The sequence below is a fragment of the Loxodonta africana genome, chromosome 4 (genome assembly GCF_030014295.1).
Source record: "Loxodonta africana isolate mLoxAfr1 chromosome 4, mLoxAfr1.hap2, whole genome shotgun sequence".
Classification (NCBI taxonomy): Eukaryota; Metazoa; Chordata; class Mammalia; order Proboscidea; family Elephantidae; genus Loxodonta; species Loxodonta africana.
Genome location: NC_087345.1, coordinates 64,008,229 through 64,027,665, shown reverse-complemented (window position 1 = coordinate 64,027,665; position 19,437 = coordinate 64,008,229). Strand labels below are relative to the sequence as shown.

Here is a 19,437-nt window from a genome sequence, read left to right as displayed (position 1 = left end):
AACAGAGTCACATGTAGGAAGGTAAGCTTATGCAGAAAAAACTTGACAATTTTCAATGTCTGAAGTGCACTGTGACATAACCAACAGTATTTCCCAAAACTGTTTTGTTTTTTTCCCCTACAACAATTCAAGTCAACTTCACATAAAACTCAAAATTCCTGTATCAGCAAAAACAAATGCTAATGAAACGCAGACTTGTGACATACTATTATAAACCTGATTGTAGACTATCTTCGAGTCCACTAGTTTGGCCCCAATCCATAATACGTAAATATTAAACAAGCAATCTACCCAATAAAACAATCTTAAGAAACAACACAATAGTGTGGCACACGGAAATTAACAAACAAAAACTTACTTTATATCGACACATTGACAAATAAGCGGTTCTGATGGTTCAGGAAAGTTACACTCATTTCACAGACTTAGTAATGACGCTAAAGGGAACTTTAGGAAGTGACACACCCAGGCAGACCGCCACGTTAAGGATACAACTCTTCCGAGGTGGAGAAGACTCTCGCCAGCTCTGACTGCTGCTGAATCCGGAACCCGTTCCTCCTCCCAGGGGAGGTCGGCCCCCCGGCTTGCCTCCTCGCTCACCCCCTCCTCGTCCCCGACTCCAGCGACTCCCACCCCGATAAGGCCTGCCTCTAAAGCGGAAACGGTCCAAGGCGATGTGGCTCCGCTCCCAGAAGGACGGTCGGGGACTGCTTTCGGACAGGGAGCTCGAAGGCATCCGCACAGAAGGCGGGTGAGACCGGAACGGCTCTTTGGGTCGGTAGCTGCTGTGTCCCCTGAGGTGGCCCCGCTCCGAAGGGTGCCGCGAGCGTGAGAAATTCCTCAGCTGCTGTTGAGAAGAGCACGACGATGAGGAGGAGCCACCGCCTCCGCCGGATCCACCACCCCGGGTCGGGTGAGGCCTTCGCCGCGAATAAGGTAACAGCCCACCGCCACTGCTGCTGCTGCTACTCCGGCTCCGGATCTGGCTGTTATTATCGTCGTCGCTAATCTCCCCATCTTCTAGCTCCCCTTCCTCCTTGGGCGAGAGGCCGCTGGAGGCCGGGGCCGGAGTGTCTGCGGTCGCCATCCGGGGAGCAGTGCCTTCCACACAACCTTAGCCCTTCGTCCGGGGATCCGCCCGACAAGTGCCTTCCTCCTCGCCTCCCTTTCTTCCTAACGGACCCGGTCGGTGCGGCCTTACCCTACTCGGACACCTAGCGGGCTCTGCTCCCCAACTTCCCCGCACCCCAGCTCTTTCTCGCCGGACCGTCGCAACCCAGATCCCTTCCCTAGCGCCCCCTGGCTTCTCCGCGATCTGAGCTCTTCCGCCTGGCGAGAAAGGGGCTCTGGAAGTGGCTATGCTCGCAACGTCACTTCCTGCGACACGCAGGAAACAAGACTGCCTATCAACGCGATAATACGAGGACTTCGCGATGCTCGGTGGGATTTGGAGTATTTCTGTCCTCGCTGCACGGCTTCGTCCTTTCCGCATGCTGCTGACAGCTCTGCCAGACTCAGGAATGGGTCTGTTGGGTACGTGCCAGGGTGGGCGGGCCTGTTGTTAGTTACGCCCTTGAGGGAGCTTCGTAGTAATCGGAGGAGGAAGCACCTCCTCCTTGGATTGCTCGGAGGACTGCTGCCAAAGAAACGGCCTTGTCGTGCTTCTTTTTTGCCTACTGCGGGAGGGGGCGGGTTGTAGCCGCCATGTTGGTGAAGGCATACGAAGGCGACTGGAGCTCCAGGATGGTCGACTCTGATAGCTCCAGCCCGCCATCTTAATAAAGAGAAAGGGAAGGTTGGGCTTTCCCCACACCCCACACACACCCTTTCTCCCACCCTGTTCCCTCGGTGGACCCTTACTCTGCCTCACTTGCTCAGCCTCTGCCCTCAGAAAACATAGCCGCTATCGCCTCAGAACAGGCTTAAGACAACGCCGAATGAGGGGTAAAGGGAAATGCCGACCAATTGCGCCGCGGCGGGCTGTGCTGCCACCTACAACAAGCACATTAACATCAGCTTCCACAGGTAACCAGGGCAGGGAGTGGGGGTGAAGGAGACGGGAGCACCTAGTCTAGGTGTCATTTGTGTGAAAGGCACTGGAGGATCCCCCTTTCTACTGATAACTTCACTACCCAGCTAGTAGCAGGGAAGCATCATATTTGCCTTTTGTGTGTGTATTTTGCAAATCTGCAAAATTTTTCTCTCCCTTCGGGGAAGGTTTACCCACTTTCTGAAAAACACCCAAGTACCGTGCGGTGATTACCTCTTAGAGAAAAAGTGACAGGAGGATATCTTAATTTTTCTATTCTTTTACTCCTTTATATTAGGATGGTCCTTGACACAAATGACGCCATGAGAGAGAGAGATCTTCTTGTGCAAGTCAGCAATCAAAGCCCACTGTGTTCTCATTAAAATTAGAAAATCGCTCACTAGCAGCATTGACATAGGAAGCTTTTAGATTTATAATAGCCACACGCAGTCTCGCTGGAGGAATTTAGTCGTTGATAGATATGGACTTAAGCAATGTTAATGAAAGTGCAAAAGATAAGCTTTCTGTTACTACTACAGTGTAATAAAAAGAATCTGAGTTTTATTTTTCCTTCTCTTGCTGCAAGAGCAATCAAAATTCTTTAGTTCTCTCAATGAGAACTGTAGGGAAGAACTATTAAACATTGTCTGGAATATAACAGGTACTCTGTAAATGTTTACCTTCTTCTGAAGCGCCTGCCATGGGCCTGAAGAAAAGAAAAAGTGAAAAGAGTTGTGTTTATATACCTCTTAACATATCATTTAAGAATGTAGAAAATTTTACCTTTGACCTTTTCCCTAGCGCATTATTACTAAACGTACGCCATTATTAAAAGCTACCACTTAGAGAAAAAAAAAAAAAAAAAAACCCTTGAGATGTTTCTGTTTTTAAACTACTTCATGCAAATACAGTGCTTCGTTCGTTCATTCATTCATCAAATATGTACCGAGTTTCTAATTGCCTAAGATTATGCTAGGGATCCAGAAAGTTTAGAGTATAATGAGGCGAAAAGACATAAACAATTAAGTGCCACTGAAGAGACATTTAGGGAGACCTTTTTTTTTAATGGGGCAGTTCTACTTTATCTTATAGGGTCGCTATGAGTCGGAATCAACTCGACGGCACTGAATTTTTTTTTTTTTTAACTTAACCTTGGAAACCCTGGTGGCATAGTGGTTAAGAGCTACAGCTGCTAACCAAAAGGTCGGCAGTTTGAATCCACCAGGCGCTTCTTGGAAACCCTGTGGGGCAGTTCTACTCTGTCCTGTAGGGTCACTGTGAGTCAGAATTGACTCGACGGCAGTGGGTTTGGTTTTTTGTTTTAACTTAGCCTTGGAAAACCAAAGAGCATTTCTCAAAAGATGTAAAATTTAAAATGAGACCAAAGGACAACATAAATTTGGTCCTCTTTTATCCTAAAAGCACTTGAGAAATCATAGTTTAAAAAAAAAAATGGCAAGATAAAATTTGCCTATTAAAATGCCCTCTGGCTGCAGTGTGAAAAATTAAAGTGTTACTTAAAGTGCTGGTCAGACATCATTAGAAGATGAATTTGATAAGAAAGGAGCTTATTGTAGAATGTTAGTTTACCGATTGCTTCCTTCACAGGGAAATCCTGTTAGTAAGTCAGCTGAAATAAACAGTATTTTTAGTTGCTGGCACAACCAGCACTGGATTAGAGGAGGTCTTAGGCTGGTTTCTCTAGAGGAACAAAAGCAGTGAAGTGAATATATAAACAAGGATTTATTTCTCAAATAAATGGCTCATGCAGTTGTGGAGGCTGGCAGGTCCCAAATCCTGGTTAAGAGGTATCAGGCTGCAGGCTTCTGACTCACATGGTTACAGGAGCTGATGAACCCAAAATCAGCAGGTCAGGCAGAAGGTTGCTGGCTTTCGTCCCAAGAACTGGAGGTCAGAGAATGACAAGTAGGATGCTGGATCAAGAGAGGGCGAGCTTTTCCACAACATCCATATATACTGGATGCAGGCCACACCCCCAAGGAAACTCCCCTTTCAACTGATTGGCTGTTCATATCAGATCACACAATAGAGGATGATTACGTAATATCTGTCAAACCACAGAGAATCATGGCCTGGCAAGTTGACACATAACCATAATCACAGTCCACCCCTTGCCAGCTTGGCATCTGTACACATCTTAAACCATACATAATCTCTAAATAAAGACAATTATAAAGTCAGGTTGGCCTAACGTGATACAACTAACATGTACAACTGAAACCACACTGGTTCTCTTTATGTCTTATATCTTATAGTAAGTAATAGAACAACGGAGGAAAGAAAAAGCATTTGCTGTACGCACACATATATAATAAAACAAGGAAGAAATACTCAAAACAATTACAGTCCTCGTTTCTGCAACTGGTGATATGGTCATAGCTGTTACTTAGAACAGTCTTCTTCTACCATCCCCTCCATATTCCCTATGCTCTCAGGCACTACAGCTGGTTGTGGTTCTTTGCCTGGTGGGGTGACACAAACCTTCATTCCTAAAGGGTCTGGGCCATTACTAGTCACGTTGGAATTGGGTTGCTGTAGTTTTGCGTTTAATCACAAGGCATGGTAGCATTAAGAGACGTCCTAAGGAATCTCTTATTTTCCAGACATACTCTTCTTTGACTCCCATTATGTAATTCAACCCTATTTCCCCTTGATAATCGGGATTAATTACATCAGCCAATACGTAGCCCTTTGCCTGTTGATCCAGAGGCACTGGGAGCCCGAAGTGGCTGGGTGGAATTATTAACTTCCAGTTCAATCAAATCAGTGTTGTGTTTCCTGGTGGGAGCATTCCTTAACTAAGATCTCAACCTGTAGAGCATAGGGTCACAAGGTCAGGAACCTAACATTTTGCAAGTGTGTCACTAGGGGTAGTGGTAAGTAGTGCCACTCCCATTTCCATCCCTTGATTCCTAGACCCAAGAATCCTGGCTATGGGAGAAACACCACCATATATTGGGCACTGGTTTAGAGTGTATACAGCCTCCTGGAGAACATTGCCCCAACCCTGCAAGGTATTGCCACCTAGCTGGTACCATAATTATGTCTTTAGAAAGCCAGCTGCTTCAGGGTAATAGGGAACATGGTAAAACCTGTTGCCATTGAGCCAGTTCTGACTCATAGCAACCCTACAGAACAGAGTAAAACTGCCCCATAGGGTTCCCAAGGAGTGGCTGGTGGATTCGAACTGCTTTTGGTTAGCACCTGAGCTCATAACCACTGCACCATCAGGGCTCCATGAGCATGGGCCCATTGCTGGACTTCATTTGCTGTGAAGTGAGTTCCTTCATGCGAGGCAATGCGTGGTGGATAAGGCATTCTTTCAGTCCACAGATGTTAGTTTTGGCAGAAGCATTGCGTGCAGGAAAGGCAAATCCATATCCAGAGTGAGTGTCTATCTCAGTAAGAACAAAACGCTGCCCTTTCCATGACTGGAAGTGGTCCAGTGTAATAAACCTGCCACCAGATTGCTGGCTGATCACCCTTAGAAATTGTGCCATATCAGGAGCTTGGTATTGGTCTTTGCTGCTTGCAGATTGGACACTCAGCAGGGGCTATAGCCAAGTCAGCCTTGGTAAGTGGAAGTCTTTGTTGCTGAGCCCATGCATAACCTCCATCCCTGCCACCATGGCCACTTTGTACATAAGCCCATCAGGCAATACAGGACTGGCTAGGGAGAGAGGCTGACTGGTCTGTAAACTGGTTTAAGTCTGGGAATTGACTGAGGGGTCATGATACTCTATCCTGGCAATTCAAGTTAGACTGCCATTTACTTGACCTAGAGTTCTTTCTATTTGTACAGATAAGTAAATTCCCCATCTGTTTTACTCCTAGCAACACCATGACTAAGTGGCCAACGCCACAAGCCCATGTGAGGGAGACTTCTGATTAATGCTTTGACTCTGCTGTCCATTATGGTAACCACGTCCACCTTTTCTTTGGCAATTAAGTACCGCCCTTAACCACCCCAAGGCCTAATCAGCTTCATTGTTGGTAGGTGTCTTAATTCAGTTAGGGCAATGTCAGATCTGACTTACATAAAATAGCAATCACAACAGCCTTCAAGGATGCTGAGGCTCCCTTCACAAATTTGTTCCTTACCATTGTGGTGAAAAGTGTGACCTCAGGGCACTCCATGGGTGGGTCTGTGAGTCCGACCTGATCTAACATGCCAATTTCTACTAAGCCTTTGGATACCTTCTACAGTATACCAAGGCAGGTATGGCATTTCAGCTTGATTTAGTGTAGGCCCCCCGCTTCAGTAAACCTACTGTTAGGCGGTGAATCATGTCTCCCAAAAATGTGTGTCAACTTGGCTACTTCGTGATTTCCCAGTATTGTGTGATTGTCTACCATTTTGTCATCTGATGTGATTTTCCTCTGTTGTAAATCCTACCTCTATAATGTTAATGAGGTGGGATTAGCAGCAGTTATGTTAATGAGGCAGGACTCAATCTACAAGATTAGGTTATGTTTTAAGCCAATCTTTTTTGAGATACAAAAGAGAGAAGCGAGCAGAGAGACCTGGAGACCTCATTACCAAGAAAGAAGCAAACACCGGGAGCAAAGTGTGTCCTTTGGACCCAGGGTCCCTGCTCTGAGAAGCTCCTCGACCAGGAGAAGATTGATGACAAGGACCTTCCCCCAGAGCCGACAGAGAGAGAGAGAGAAAGCCTCCCCCTGAAGCTGGTACCCTGAATTTGGACTTCTAACCAACTAGACTGTGAGAGAATAAACTGTTGAAGCCATCTGCTTGTGGTATTTCTGTTATAGCAGCACTAGATAATTAAGACACCAACAAAATAACCTGTTAGATCCTTTTCCAACCTCTGGATCTGATTTGTAGTATTTGCCCAATTTCCATGGTGTAAATACTACTACCATGGTGAGTTTCAAGCTACCAACTTGACATCACTGGTCATGAAGTTGGGAAGAGATGTGCAGTAGCAAATTATTATATAGTATTTCTGCCAAACAGATGGAGCTCTGCTGGCAGGGTGGTTAAGCTCTGAGCTGTTAACCAAAAGGTCGGCAGTTTGAACCCACCAGCCACTCCTTGGAAACCCTATGGGAGCAGTTCTACTCTGTCCTGTAGGGTCACTATGAGTCGGAATCGACCTAACAGATTCAACAGATGTAAATAATCTCAAGAGTATAGCTAATTAGAAAGTGATGAGTTTTTAGTGCTTACTACCCTTTGATTTTTTTACCCTTTGATTTATAAGTTTATATAATTTTTAATAATGGCTGTATTTGAACCAGAGACTACATCAGCCTGAGACCAAAAGAACTAGATGGTGCCTAGCTACAACTGATGACTGCCCTGACAGGGAACACAACAGAGAACCCCTGAGGGAGCCGGAGAGCAGTGGGATGCAGACTTCAAATTCTCGTAAAAAGACCAGACTTAACGATCCGAATGAGACTAGAAGGACCCCAGAGGTCATCGTCCCCAGACCTTCTGTTAGCCCAAGACAGGAACCATTCCCAAAGCCAGTCTCTTCAGACAGGGATTGGACTGGACTGTGGAATAGAAAATGATACTGGTGAAGAGTGAGCTTCTTGGATCGAGTAGAAACATGAGGCTATATGGGCAGCTCCTGTCTGGAAGGGAGATGAGAGGGCAGAGGGGGTCAGAAGCTGGACGAATGGACACGAAAATCGTGGAGGAAAGGAGTGTGCTCTCATTAGGAGGGGAGCAACTAGGAGTATATATGGGTGAGACTGACTTGAGTTGTAAACTTTCACTTAATGCACAATAAAAATTAAAAAATAATGGCTGTGTTTGAAAACTTCATGAAAAATTAACAATTGACTCTACAATTCATGCTCTTTCATGGCTTACCAATGCCATTTTGGATAAAGTTCAGAGTCATTCTTTGACTTAGGAGACCCTCCAGCATCATTTTGTGTTGTAATACTCTCTTCACTGTCCCCAAGATATTTTTAACACTCTTTGCTGCTCCCACCCTATCGTCTTAGCTAATTACCACCCTCTTAAGGCCTCCTGGAAACCCTGGTGGCGTAGTGGTTAAGTGCTACGGCTGCTAACCAAGAGGCCGGCAGTTCGAAACCACCAGGCGCTCCTTGGAAACTCTATGGGGCAGTTCTACTCTTTCCTGTAGGGTTGCTTTAAGTTGGAATTGACTCGACGGCAGTAGGTTTGGGTTTGGGTTTTGGTTTAAGGCCTCCTGGAAAGGAGCCTCAGTGGTGCAATGGTAAAAGTGCTTGACTGCTAACAGAAAGATTGGTGGTTTGAACCCACCCAGTGATTCTGCAGGAGAAAGCCCTGGTGATCTACTCCATAAAGAAAAACCTATGGGGCAGCTCTACACTGTCCTATGGGGTCACTATGAGTAAAAAAATCCACTCAGTGTCACCTAACAACAGCCTAAGGCCTCTTGAGTATATTAAACCCAGTGCTGTTGAGTCGAATCTGACTCATAGCAATCCTATAGGACAGAGTAGAACTGCCCCATAGAGTTTCCAAGGAGCGCCTGGCGGATTCGTACTGCTCACCCTTTGGTTAGCAGCCGTAGCACTTAACCACTACACCACCAGGGTTTCCCTTGAGTAGATTAGCTCTTCCTATATAATGGTTTCATCAGCTCTGTATTCACCCTTTTATAACACTCATGACTCTTGTAATTTTATAATGATAGCATTTATTTGCTATTTACCATGTATTGTACACTGGGTGGAAACCCTGGTGGCATAGTTAGTGGCTAAGTGCTATGGCTGCTAACCAAAGGGTCGGCAGTTTGAATCCACCAGGCACTCCATGGAAACTCTATGGGGCAGTTCTGCTCTGTCCTATAGGGTCGCTATGAGTCGGAATCGACTCCACGGCAACAGGTTTGGTTTTCTTTATGGGTACATTGAGCTAAGCATTTATTTCATTGTCTCATATAATCCCTATATCCACTCTAAAACTCACTGCCCTTCGAGCTGATTCCAACTCACACTCTAGTTAGGGTAATATGATAGGAGCCTTGGTGGTGCAGTGGCTAAGCATTTGGCTGCTTTCCAAAAGGTTGGCAGTTCGAATCCACCAGCCGCTCCTGTAGCAACCCTGTGGGGCAGTTTTACTCTGTCCTGTAGGGTTGCTATGAGTTGGAATTGACTCGACGGAAGTGGGTTTTGTTTTGTTTTTATAGACGATAAATCAGACCTCAAAAAGGTTAAATAACATGCCTAAAGTCACCCATCGATTATGGATGGAGCCAAGATCTGGGCCCTTGTTTAATTCCAAAGACAGTGTTCTCAACTGCTCTATTCTATTGCATCAAGCTCTTTGATTCTCTAACTTCCCCACTACAATATAAACATAGTAGGTGCCCTGTCTGGTTTATCACCATGTCTTCAGTGCCTATGACAGTACTTGGAATATAAGAAACAAACTACTGTTTATTAAAGACCCAAGCAAAATAGCATTGTTTAAAATTCTGAGTGACTTTCTAAAGCATATAATGTTTTGAAAGCCTGATGCTATTATTGTGTAGATAAGAATACATTCATCTGTTAGCCCCACGTTAATTTTTTTTTTTTTAATTTACAGGATGATTTTTTATTACTTAAATTTAGCTTCTGGGCTACATCTCCCACGCTTTGTGCAGAGAAAACTCCAAATGAAACATAGAAAGCATGATTAAGGTTATTGTTGTATAAAAACATTATACCAAATTCAAATATAAAATTGTTGATTATTCTTCCACCTCTGTTTCAGCACAAAGATTGTTTAGTAATGCCAAACTAACTCCATTTAATTAGTTCATTTCATTGATTGATTATTCTAAAAAGTTCATTGAGTGCTTAACGGGTACTATGCTAGACCCAAGGATAAAGAGGTGAAAAACAAAGTCCCTACTCTGGAGTTTAACTGAAGTTTATTACACATGAGCATTGATTCTTATGTTTCTAAACAGTTAACAGTTACCACTAGAATTTTTAGAGACAGTCTCTTACATTTGTTTCTTCCTTAGCAGGTATACACTGGATACATATCAGTATATTTTGTATTTGAAGTAAACATGAAAGGAAAAGCACTTCCGCTGGGCTTGTCAGCAACATTTTTCTTTTGTACTAATTAAGCTTTCTGTTGCACTATATAGCTTAATTGATTCTTTAAGAATATATGTAGTTTACATGGCAGTAATACAATGAATTATTAACTTTTGTGCTCTTATTCATTTAGCAAATTTTTGTTGAGGCTTTACTGTTTGCAGGGCACTATGCTAAGTGTTAAATAGATGAAAAGATGTGGTCCCTGTCCTCAAGAAACTTATAATCTACTTTTATTTCACTGAAAATTTATTCAAATGGAAAAATTTTAAAAACAATTTGATAAGTGCCATAAATGAAGGACCCTAGGTGAAGGAACGCCAGAATCTGTCTAGGCTTTCCTTGAAAACAATTAATCTTCGGATATCTGATTTATCTTGACCATGTACACCCCCAACTGATTAAAACATACTGTAGTTACTCCTGCTGTCTTAGTTATGAGTCAGAATCAACTCAACAGCAGTGGGTTTTTTTAGGGGGAGTCTTAGTTATCTATTGCTGCTATAAAAGAAATACCACAAGTGGATGGCTTCAACAAAGATAAATTTATTCTTTCACAGTCTAGGAGGCTACAAAAGTCCAAATTCAGGGTCCCAGCTCCAGGGGAAGTCTTTCACTCGGTCGGCCCCGGGGGAAGGTCCTTGTCATCAATCCTCCCCGGGTCTAGGAGCTTCTTAGCATAGGAACGCTAGTTCTGAAGGATGCACTCTGCTTCTGGCACTACTTCCTTAGTGGTGTGAGATCCCCCTGTCTGTCTGCTCACTTCTCTCTTTTATATCTCAAAAGAGATTGACTTAAAACTTAATCTTGTAGATTGAGTCTTGCCTCATTAACATAACGGTCTCTAATCCTGCGTCATTAACATCATAGAGCTAACATTTACAACAAAATCACATCAGATGACAAAACAGACACAATACTGGGAATCATGGCCTACTCAAGTCGACAGATACTTTGGGGGACACAATTCAATCCATGACACCTGCTTATAATAGTTCTACATAAACTTGCTCAGGATCATGCTAGTCTTGTTTTATTTTTACTGCTCATGTTAAGGACTAGGTTGGAAAGAAATGTCCCTTAAAAACCTTGACTAACAAAACCCCTCACATCAGTTGTGTACTAATTTTTTTATAACTTATAAAAATTAGCATAAATTGGTTTCTGTCTGTTCCAGTGTCTGGATATTGGGAGTTTAAAATCATCAACTGTTTTCTTTAAACATTTAGGTGCAACCAGAAATGTGATAGTTGGAAATGAATTGCCTTTTTTTTTTTTTTTTTTTAAGGTTCCCTTTGGATCCTAAAAGAAGAAAAGAATGGGTTCGCCTGGTTAGGCGCAAAAATTTTGTGCCAGGAAAACATACTTTTCTTTGTTCAAAACACTTTGAAGCCTCCTGTTTTGACCTAACGGGACAAACTCGACGACTTAAAATGGATGCTGTTCCAACCATTTTTGATTTTTGTACCCATATAAAGTCTATGGTAAGGAATATTACTTTCTTTTTATCCTATTTTTACCACTGTGAGGGCCTGTTCCTTTTTGTTTATACAGTGAAACAATTCAGAATATATTGAAATCTGCGGTGATATGCTTGAAGAAAGTTGCAAGCCTCCCTCTTGTGCAATAAAGGTGCAGGCGAGAATTAAAGCTCTGTACTCCAGATTCCATTATTCTTTCCCCAATCTAAATTGTTTTATTATATTGGAATTTTACATTACTATCAATTATCAATAATTAAACCATCAGTAAAACTGAGAAATCATATGAGTAATGAAACTTCCAGCATCATGCTGTTCCAATTTTAAGATGATATACAAATGACATGTGCTAAGTACTCTAAGAGCGGCACACCCAGAGTTACATCAAAGTATATAAGTTCTGAGGGAACAAAGCTTCACAGAGTGCAGATGTTTAGGCTGGACTTAAAGACTTACAGATTGGAACTTAGGAGGGGGTTCTTGCCTTGGACAGTGCAAATGCAATAGCATGATGAGAACAAAAGCCAGCAGGTTGAAGCGTTAGTGGGAAATAATCAAAATGATAGCAAGTGATAATTTAAAAGTAGGGAGAGAATTAAAATACAGGATGAATGAATTAAAGCAATGTTTTATCTAGTTAGGGAAGATCTAATCAGACAGGAAAAAGCTAGCTGAAAAAGACAGGGTTCTAAATGGTAAGATAGGGTAGAATGAATAAGAGAAATAGAGGGTTTAACTTTGAAAAGGAAGACAGACATCTTTTCCTTTGAGAGAGGAGAAATCACTGCTTTTCTTGAGTTATTTATGATAGTTACATTTGTAAATGTATATGAATTAATACCTGAGACAGGAGGTTGTGATGAACTAATTATCACAGATCGTAGAAAAGCTCCAGGGGGGCAAGAATTTTGTCTTGTTCACTTCTGAATCCTCAGCACTTTAAATAGTGCATAAAAAACATACATACTCACATGTTTGTTGAGTTTGAAGTATATCTTGTTTTTGCCGTTTTATTCATTCAGCAAATACTTTACTAAACTTTACATCATGCCAGAATCTAAGTTAGATGCTGGAGATATAAAGATAAAGTCCCTGCCATAAAAGAGCTTACAGTTTAGTGAGAAGTCATGAAAAAGATTTCCAAGGGAAATGAACAGCAACTTCAGGTTTCATGAGGAAAGGAACCATATTTGTTTAATTTATCTGTGTCTGTGTCTCTGGGAATTCATAATACACATTCAACAAATGTTGAATAGAGGACATGTTGTAAGGATATGATATATTCCGGGAAGTATGAGTGGGTTAGTATTGTTGGAGTATAAATCAATATGGCTAATGACAGAATTGGGCCAGATTCTAAATGATATTGTGTGTCATGTGGGATAGTATGGTAGAGATTTTTTTTTCCCCTTTAGATAATGGTAAGGGAAAGAGAAATTCAGCCAATACAGAGATGTCAAATCTGTTAGAAAAATTATTCTGGTGGCAGAAGATGGATTGATTATCAAAACTAGAGGCAGAGAGATGAATAAAGAAATTTTTTTAATATTCAGGCCAGAGATGATATGGGCCTGATGTGGACAATGGCATGAAGAATGATGGAGAGGAGAGGATTCATGATAGAGATATTTAGGAGGTAGAATTAATAGGACTTGATGATAATTGAATGAAAGAGATAAGGAAAAGAGGGGGCTCCAGGTTTCTGATTTGCCAAAAACTTCCTAGCCAGACTTTAAATCCTATGTAACTGTGAACAATTAATATGTAAATCTCTGGAGAATATGTCAGAAGGATCCATCAATTTCTTATAAAGTAGGACCCTGGTTCTAAATATTAATCAAATTGAGAGAATAATGTTTACCTGAAAAAGAGATCCTCAACTCAGTATCACAAATAAACAGAATGTTAAATACATTCTTAACTAATCTTAGTAAGAAAATTGCAGAGGATTTCAAAAGTCTCCATAGATTCATACTCAGTAATTTGGAAGAGACCTTGGAAGTCCATTGTCCATTCCCAAACCAATGTTTGAATGTTCTGGAGAAAGAGAACAAAAAGAAATAGATGCCTGGGTTTCATTCACTCAGTTGAGAAAGTTAATCCATGATTATATGAGATGGACTGTTGCTGTTTCCTATTGGTGTTTTAAAATTGGTTATTAAAAGAGCAGTTTAAATATTCTGTTATCCAAAGTTGAACAGAATTTACTGACTTATGCTATTCCATAATTTATATTTAACCCTCTAATTTTATTTGATTCAGAAACTCAAGTCAAGGAATCTTTTGGAAAAAAACAACAGTTGTACTCCAGCAGGACCATCTAAATCAAACACGAGTAGTCAACAAGTACTTCTTGAACACAGTTATGCCTTTAGGAACCCTATGGAGGCAAAAAAGAGGATAATTAAACTGGAAAAAGAAATAGCAAGCCTAAAAAGAAAAATGAAAACTTGCCTACAGAAAGAACGCAGAGCAACTCGAAGATGGATCAAAGCCACATGCTTGGTGAAGAATTTAGAAGCAAATAACATAATACCTAAGGGTACATCAGAACACATTTTACCAACTGCCTTAAGCAATCTTCCTTTAGAAAATTTCAAGATTCTTGAACAAGATTAACAAGATAAAACATTACCAATTCTCTAAATCTAAAACAGACCAAGAGTACCTTTCTTTAAGATTAGCTTGCACAGAACTTCATACCCGCCCTTCATTCCATTCAGAGGTAAATATATTGAAGGCAATTATGCCAAAATTGGGTATTTAATAAAGTTTTACTTGAAGTAACATTATTACTGTGTAACTTATGAAGACTTGATTGCAAAAAACAATGGACAACTTTTTACAAAACTATTTAAAATGAATGGAAGTGCCTTATGTGAGAATTACTTATTTAAAAATGTTGTTAGGAAATTGTGTGTTTGCCAGGTGTTTTGTGTTTTGGTCTTTTTAAACTACTTTTAAAAAAACAGTCTGATAAGTAACATGTTTAATTTATATTAGGAGGAAATTTTTTCCTGTACCAAAGTTGGGATATCACATTCTAAATAAGATGTTAAGTAGGATTTAACCAACATTAACTATGACCTTAGGAAACTGCTCGGTTTTGTATTAATTAATTATTGGCACTGTGATTTGGAGAATTTATAGAATAAACCTGAGGACAGGGCAATCTTTTTATTTAAACTTCTTGTGTCTTTTTATGAGTAAAAGTGAGCTGATCATGACCTTCCTCATAAGAATATAAGATTTTGAGTTAGACTGTAAAATATTTTGGAAATAAGATTTTTGAATGTGAAGTACCTTCACATCATCCAAACTAGGTAAGGCCTCAAGTACCTCAGATAGTAAAAACTGATAGCTGATTATATTCACCTTACATATTGTGGAATAATGCAAATTTCAGGATCTAGCTTTTACTTTAATTAATAGGCAAATGTATACTGCTCTTTTTTCTCATAGTAAAAGTATTACATTTCCAATTTCAAAGCTGGTACATTAATAATCAAACATGTTATAAAGTTCCAGGTTAGGCATGCCCCGTCAGTCCCCATGTGTGTTGATAACAAAACTCTTAAGATTTTTTTTCCCCGAATACTTTCTAAAACATTCTATACCTCAGAAATAGCATATCAATATAGTAGGCTTTTTTTTCTTTCATAAACCCACAGTAGAATTTAATCACAGAAAAGTAACTTTCCACATTATGACTTCACAATTTATAACTTAATGGAATCAGCTTATCTTATGCATCAGCTTGCTTTTTATATCCATTTTTAGTAAGAGTTAAATAGAGGAACACCATAGTACATAAGGGAAGTGAAATGTAGTTCTCTGTAAAAATACATGTGTCTATGATAAAGCTATGCAAATGCTAACGTTATTTTACAAAATAGAAATATCAGACCTATTCTTAATAGTTGCCACTCGAACACTTAAAGGGTTTGCCTTATTTTCACCAAATGTTTAATTAGAACTCTTTCCTTCAAACAGCTTTGATCAAACGATGTTAAATTTTACTACTACATAATGAAGTTATTTAATCCTAATTCAAGTTTCTGACACTACCATATGAAGGTAACATATACCCAATCATAAATTGCTATAAATCTTTCCTGTAAGGTAATGTCTATGTTAAAAAAACAAAAACAAAAACCTTTTGCCAACTGTTTGCTTTTTTCTTACCTTTTTTTAAAACTGTGCGTTAGATGAAAGTTTACAGAGCAAATTAGTTTCCCATTCAATAGTTTGTACATAAAGTGTTTCATAACATTGGTTTCATTCCCCACAATGTGTCAGCACTCTCCCCATTTCTGTCCTAGCTTCCGCACTTCCTTTTGTCCTGATTTTCTATCCCTTCCTGCCTTCTCATCTTTGCTTTTGGGCAAATGTTGCCCTTTGATCTCCTATAATTGATTGTTACAAGGAGCACATTCCTCTTGGGTGTCGTTTATTTTATGGGCCTGTCTATGGATTGGCTGAAAGGTGATCTCCGGAAATAGCTTTATTTCCAGTTCAGAAGGTGTCTTAAGGCCATAGTCGGGGGTTCCTCCAGCCTCTGTCAGACCAGCAAGTCTGGACTTGTTTGTAAATTTGATTTTTTGTTCTACAGTTTTTCTCCTGCTCTGTTCAGGACCCTCTGTTGTGATCCCAGTCAGAGCAGTCAGTAATGGTAACTAGGCACTGTCTATTCTTCTGGAATCAGGATCATGTAGGCTCTAGTTCATATGGTCGATTAGTCCTTTGGACTAATTACTCCCTTGAGTCTTTGGTTTCCTTCACTCTTCTTTGCTTCAGACAGTAAGAGACCAATAGATGTATCTTAGATGGCTACTTGCAGGCTTTTCAGATCCCAGATGCTACTCATCAAAGTAGGATGCAAAACTTTATGAACTATGCTGTGCCATTGATATAGATGACCCCTGAGTCTATGGTTCTTCGCCTTCACGCCTAGGAACTTGATTCTGTGAGGTGTTTGGTTATGTCTAAGAAATCTCCCTGACTGTAGTCCTTGTGTACCTACAGTTATGCATATAGAAATATCCACCACTTATTCTCCTTTTTTAAAATGACATTTTGCTTGGATCCTGGCAACAATCTTTTTATAGTATTAGTACCCTTTATTTTAATAAGGAGTGCCTCCCAAGCAACTAGATTTCACAAATGCAAAGGTAGGAAAAGTTTGTTTTAGTTCTCATCAGGCATTTACGATGACTATTTATGTAAAACCTTTTGTTTATGTGGTAAACCTGGTTAGTCTTTTTATCTTAAGAATTGGATGCAGCTCCTTGGAATAGTCATTACATGTCCTGTTATAACATGTATTCAAATAATCTTTTCACAAGTATGTAATCATCAGCAAGCACTTACCGTATCTACTTTATACCTCAAAATAAGTTGGGCAAATAATCATTTGAATATAAACTATGTTTTTCAAATATAGACTCTCCTGTGGTTCACCCCCTCAAGTAGAAAACAAGAGACAATTAATGCAGGATATTATCTATAATAATATCTTGATACCTTAATATAATAGTTAAAAATTAAGATTATAAAGTTTTTGGCAAAGTTACCTAGTCTTCATTCATTATTACTTGGCACCATTGACTAAACTACCACACAGTAATTTTAAAGTAGATTTTCCTTTGTTTTCTCTGTCTTATTTTCATGTTACTGTACCGACAACATGTTCCATATCCTCCCTGCGTCAAGTGGTTTTATTAACATGTCTAACTTAAAAACTAGTTTAATTTGTAGAGAAAACCTGAAAGGAATCTTTTAAAATCCTGTTTTCAGTTTGTTGATAGATTTCTTATAACTTTGATCCTATACCATAAAACTAATGAAAATTGTAATAGCTCTTTGTCCTCTGCTGAACAACACAGATCCTCTATTCATTCAATCTATGTCTATTATACACTAGACACTGGAGAAACCAACCTCTTCAAAGAGCCAGCCAAAGGCTAGGAACTTGATATAAAGATGGATATGATGCATTTTCTGCACTCAAGTTGCTTGGAGTCTCCTGAGAGAAGCAGAAAAATTATTTGTTAACATGGTAAATGCTATAGAAGAAATATGTGCAGGGTGCTTGGGTAAATGCTGTTGAATTGGAATTTAATGAGAATTCAATTCTAGACTTTTGTATAGTCCAATGCTTTTCTTTTGAAACAAAACATTTCTTCTTGCAATGACAACCAAAGGAGATGAAGGACAATAGGTGTTGATGTAAACAGCAGTGTTAATTTTTAATGAGTTTTAAACATTTTTACCCTTTAAGATAAACATTGAACAAATTTGCTACTAATGGTATTTTTGTTGAGAGGAAAATCTAACTATGAATTAACTACATCTAAGCCAAGTACTGGAGTTTATTTGAAATTTGATGTTTTGCACAAAATAACAAACCCTAATTGAGTTTTAAAAAATTTTATTCATTTAGAGTCTTAAAGTTAACGAAGCATTTCAACATCTACTGATTCTATGTGGAAGATGGTATTCTCTCTGATTTACAGATGAAGAAATCTTTGTTAATGTAATTTATCTATTCAATCCGACATTTTCTATGTGCCAACTAGCACATGGGATAGAAATGCCAGTAATCTAGAACATTCAAGATGTAACACAGGTCTTGTCTCTAAATCCCATTCTCTATTCTCCACGTTATGACCCTCTGTTTAACATATGAATTATGTCTTTAAAACAGAACAAATGTGTCTCAAACATCTAAAATATATATATGTATATTTGTGTGTGTGTATATATATATAATAATGTATAGCAAATATAGTCTACGAGGTAATTGTTCATCTTTTCTAGGTAGACTTTATAATGCTGGTGTTTTACTTCATTTCTCAATGTTAGAATACGGGTAAATTTTAATTTTGGTATAATATAGAAAATGGTTTATCTTCATGCCAGAATGTGGGATTCTTTTGATATTTAGGCAGTTGGAAACTTTCTAAAGTTAATACTTTTGTAATGTATATTAAATAATTGTATATTGTGCTCACAAAAACGTATTCTGAGTATGTTGATATTAAAAACTTTTTTTCCAAAAATATTATCATAGTGCCTTTTATTTCCAAAGATGTATGTGAACATTCCTGGGGATGTCCTTCCTCTAAATTGATCTCCTAAAAGACTTCTTTAGAAGTCCTTTTCCTAAAGTAAAGCAAACTGTAAACCAAATAAAAGACATGTAAAGCCTTGAAGAGGAATTATCATTTTTATTTTTGTTGCTGGAGTTATATGCAAACGTACATTAAAGTTTATTTGCACTGTTTTAAATACAGTTATGCAATCTAGACCAGATAAATGAAGGGCTACAAAAATTCTCCTAGGAATCTATCCTGATAATTGAGGCTTATACAAAGATTTGTTACAGGTATGATTATTGAGGCATTTTTAATACAAAATTTCTAATTGTAAGGATTTGGTTAAAGTATAGTACATTTATTACATAAAATTCTATACAGCTATTATTGATTTTGTAGAACAAATGGTAACTTAGGGAAAATACTCACTATACTATTAACTGGAAGTGCACCTAAAATCACCTATAGTATGATTCCAATTTGGGTTTGTAGTGAAAAAGAAAAATGTAGAATAAGATGATGTGATTTTTTTTGTATTAATTTCTGATTTAAAAAAATACTGTTTTTTAATACTTTAATTCAAAAAATACTATGTTAACATTAGCAAAGAGACATTAAGAAAACTAGGATGAACCAGACAGACATAGTCCCTGTCCTCAAAGCTATTAGAAATAATCCATTCACTTATTCTAACCTTCACTATTCCCCACCTTTCCTTTTTTAGAATGAGTTGAATCTAATACAACAA

The 19,437-nt window shown here is 39.3% G+C and overlaps 2 protein-coding genes across 3 annotated transcripts in view; one reads left to right on the top strand and one right to left on the bottom strand.

The window, feature by feature from the left end:
• The window catches only part of ZFC3H1 (zinc finger C3H1-type containing), a 62,908-nt gene extending 61,821 nt beyond the window's left edge, over positions 1 to 1,087 (bottom strand). For both annotated transcript variants that reach the window (XM_010598864.3, XM_003405206.4), the window contains exon 1: positions 493 to 1,087. In XM_010598864.3, coding sequence (XP_010597166.1) covers positions 493 to 1,087 — 595 coding nt within the window. The remainder of the gene's footprint in view (positions 1 to 492) is intronic.
• Positions 1,088 to 1,420: 333 nt separating this feature from the next.
• Positions 1,421 to 18,256, top strand: THAP2 (THAP domain containing 2). The gene is made up of 4 exons (XM_064283870.1): positions 1,421 to 1,533; positions 1,879 to 2,025; positions 11,400 to 11,595; positions 13,855 to 18,256. Exons 2-4 carry the CDS (start codon positions 1,955 to 1,957, stop codon positions 14,209 to 14,211), a joined length of 624 nt encoding a protein of 207 aa, XP_064139940.1. The 5' UTR covers positions 1,421 to 1,533; positions 1,879 to 1,954; the 3' UTR covers positions 14,212 to 18,256.
• The last annotated feature ends 1,181 nt before the right edge of the window (positions 18,257 to 19,437 follow it).

Bases quoted from the DNA above. Each gene is read 5' to 3' on its own strand.
- THAP2 (XM_064283870.1), top strand. From the start codon at position 1,955: ATGCCGACCAATTGCGCCGCGGCGGGCTGTGCTGCCACCTACAACAAG. The intron at 2,026-11,399 runs GTAACCAGGGCA...TTTTTTTTTAAG, and splicing joins ATTAACATCAGCTTCCACAG to GTTCCCTTTGGATCCTAAAA. The intron at 11,596-13,854 runs GTAAGGAATATT...TATTTGATTCAG, and splicing joins GTACCCATATAAAGTCTATG to AAACTCAAGTCAAGGAATCT.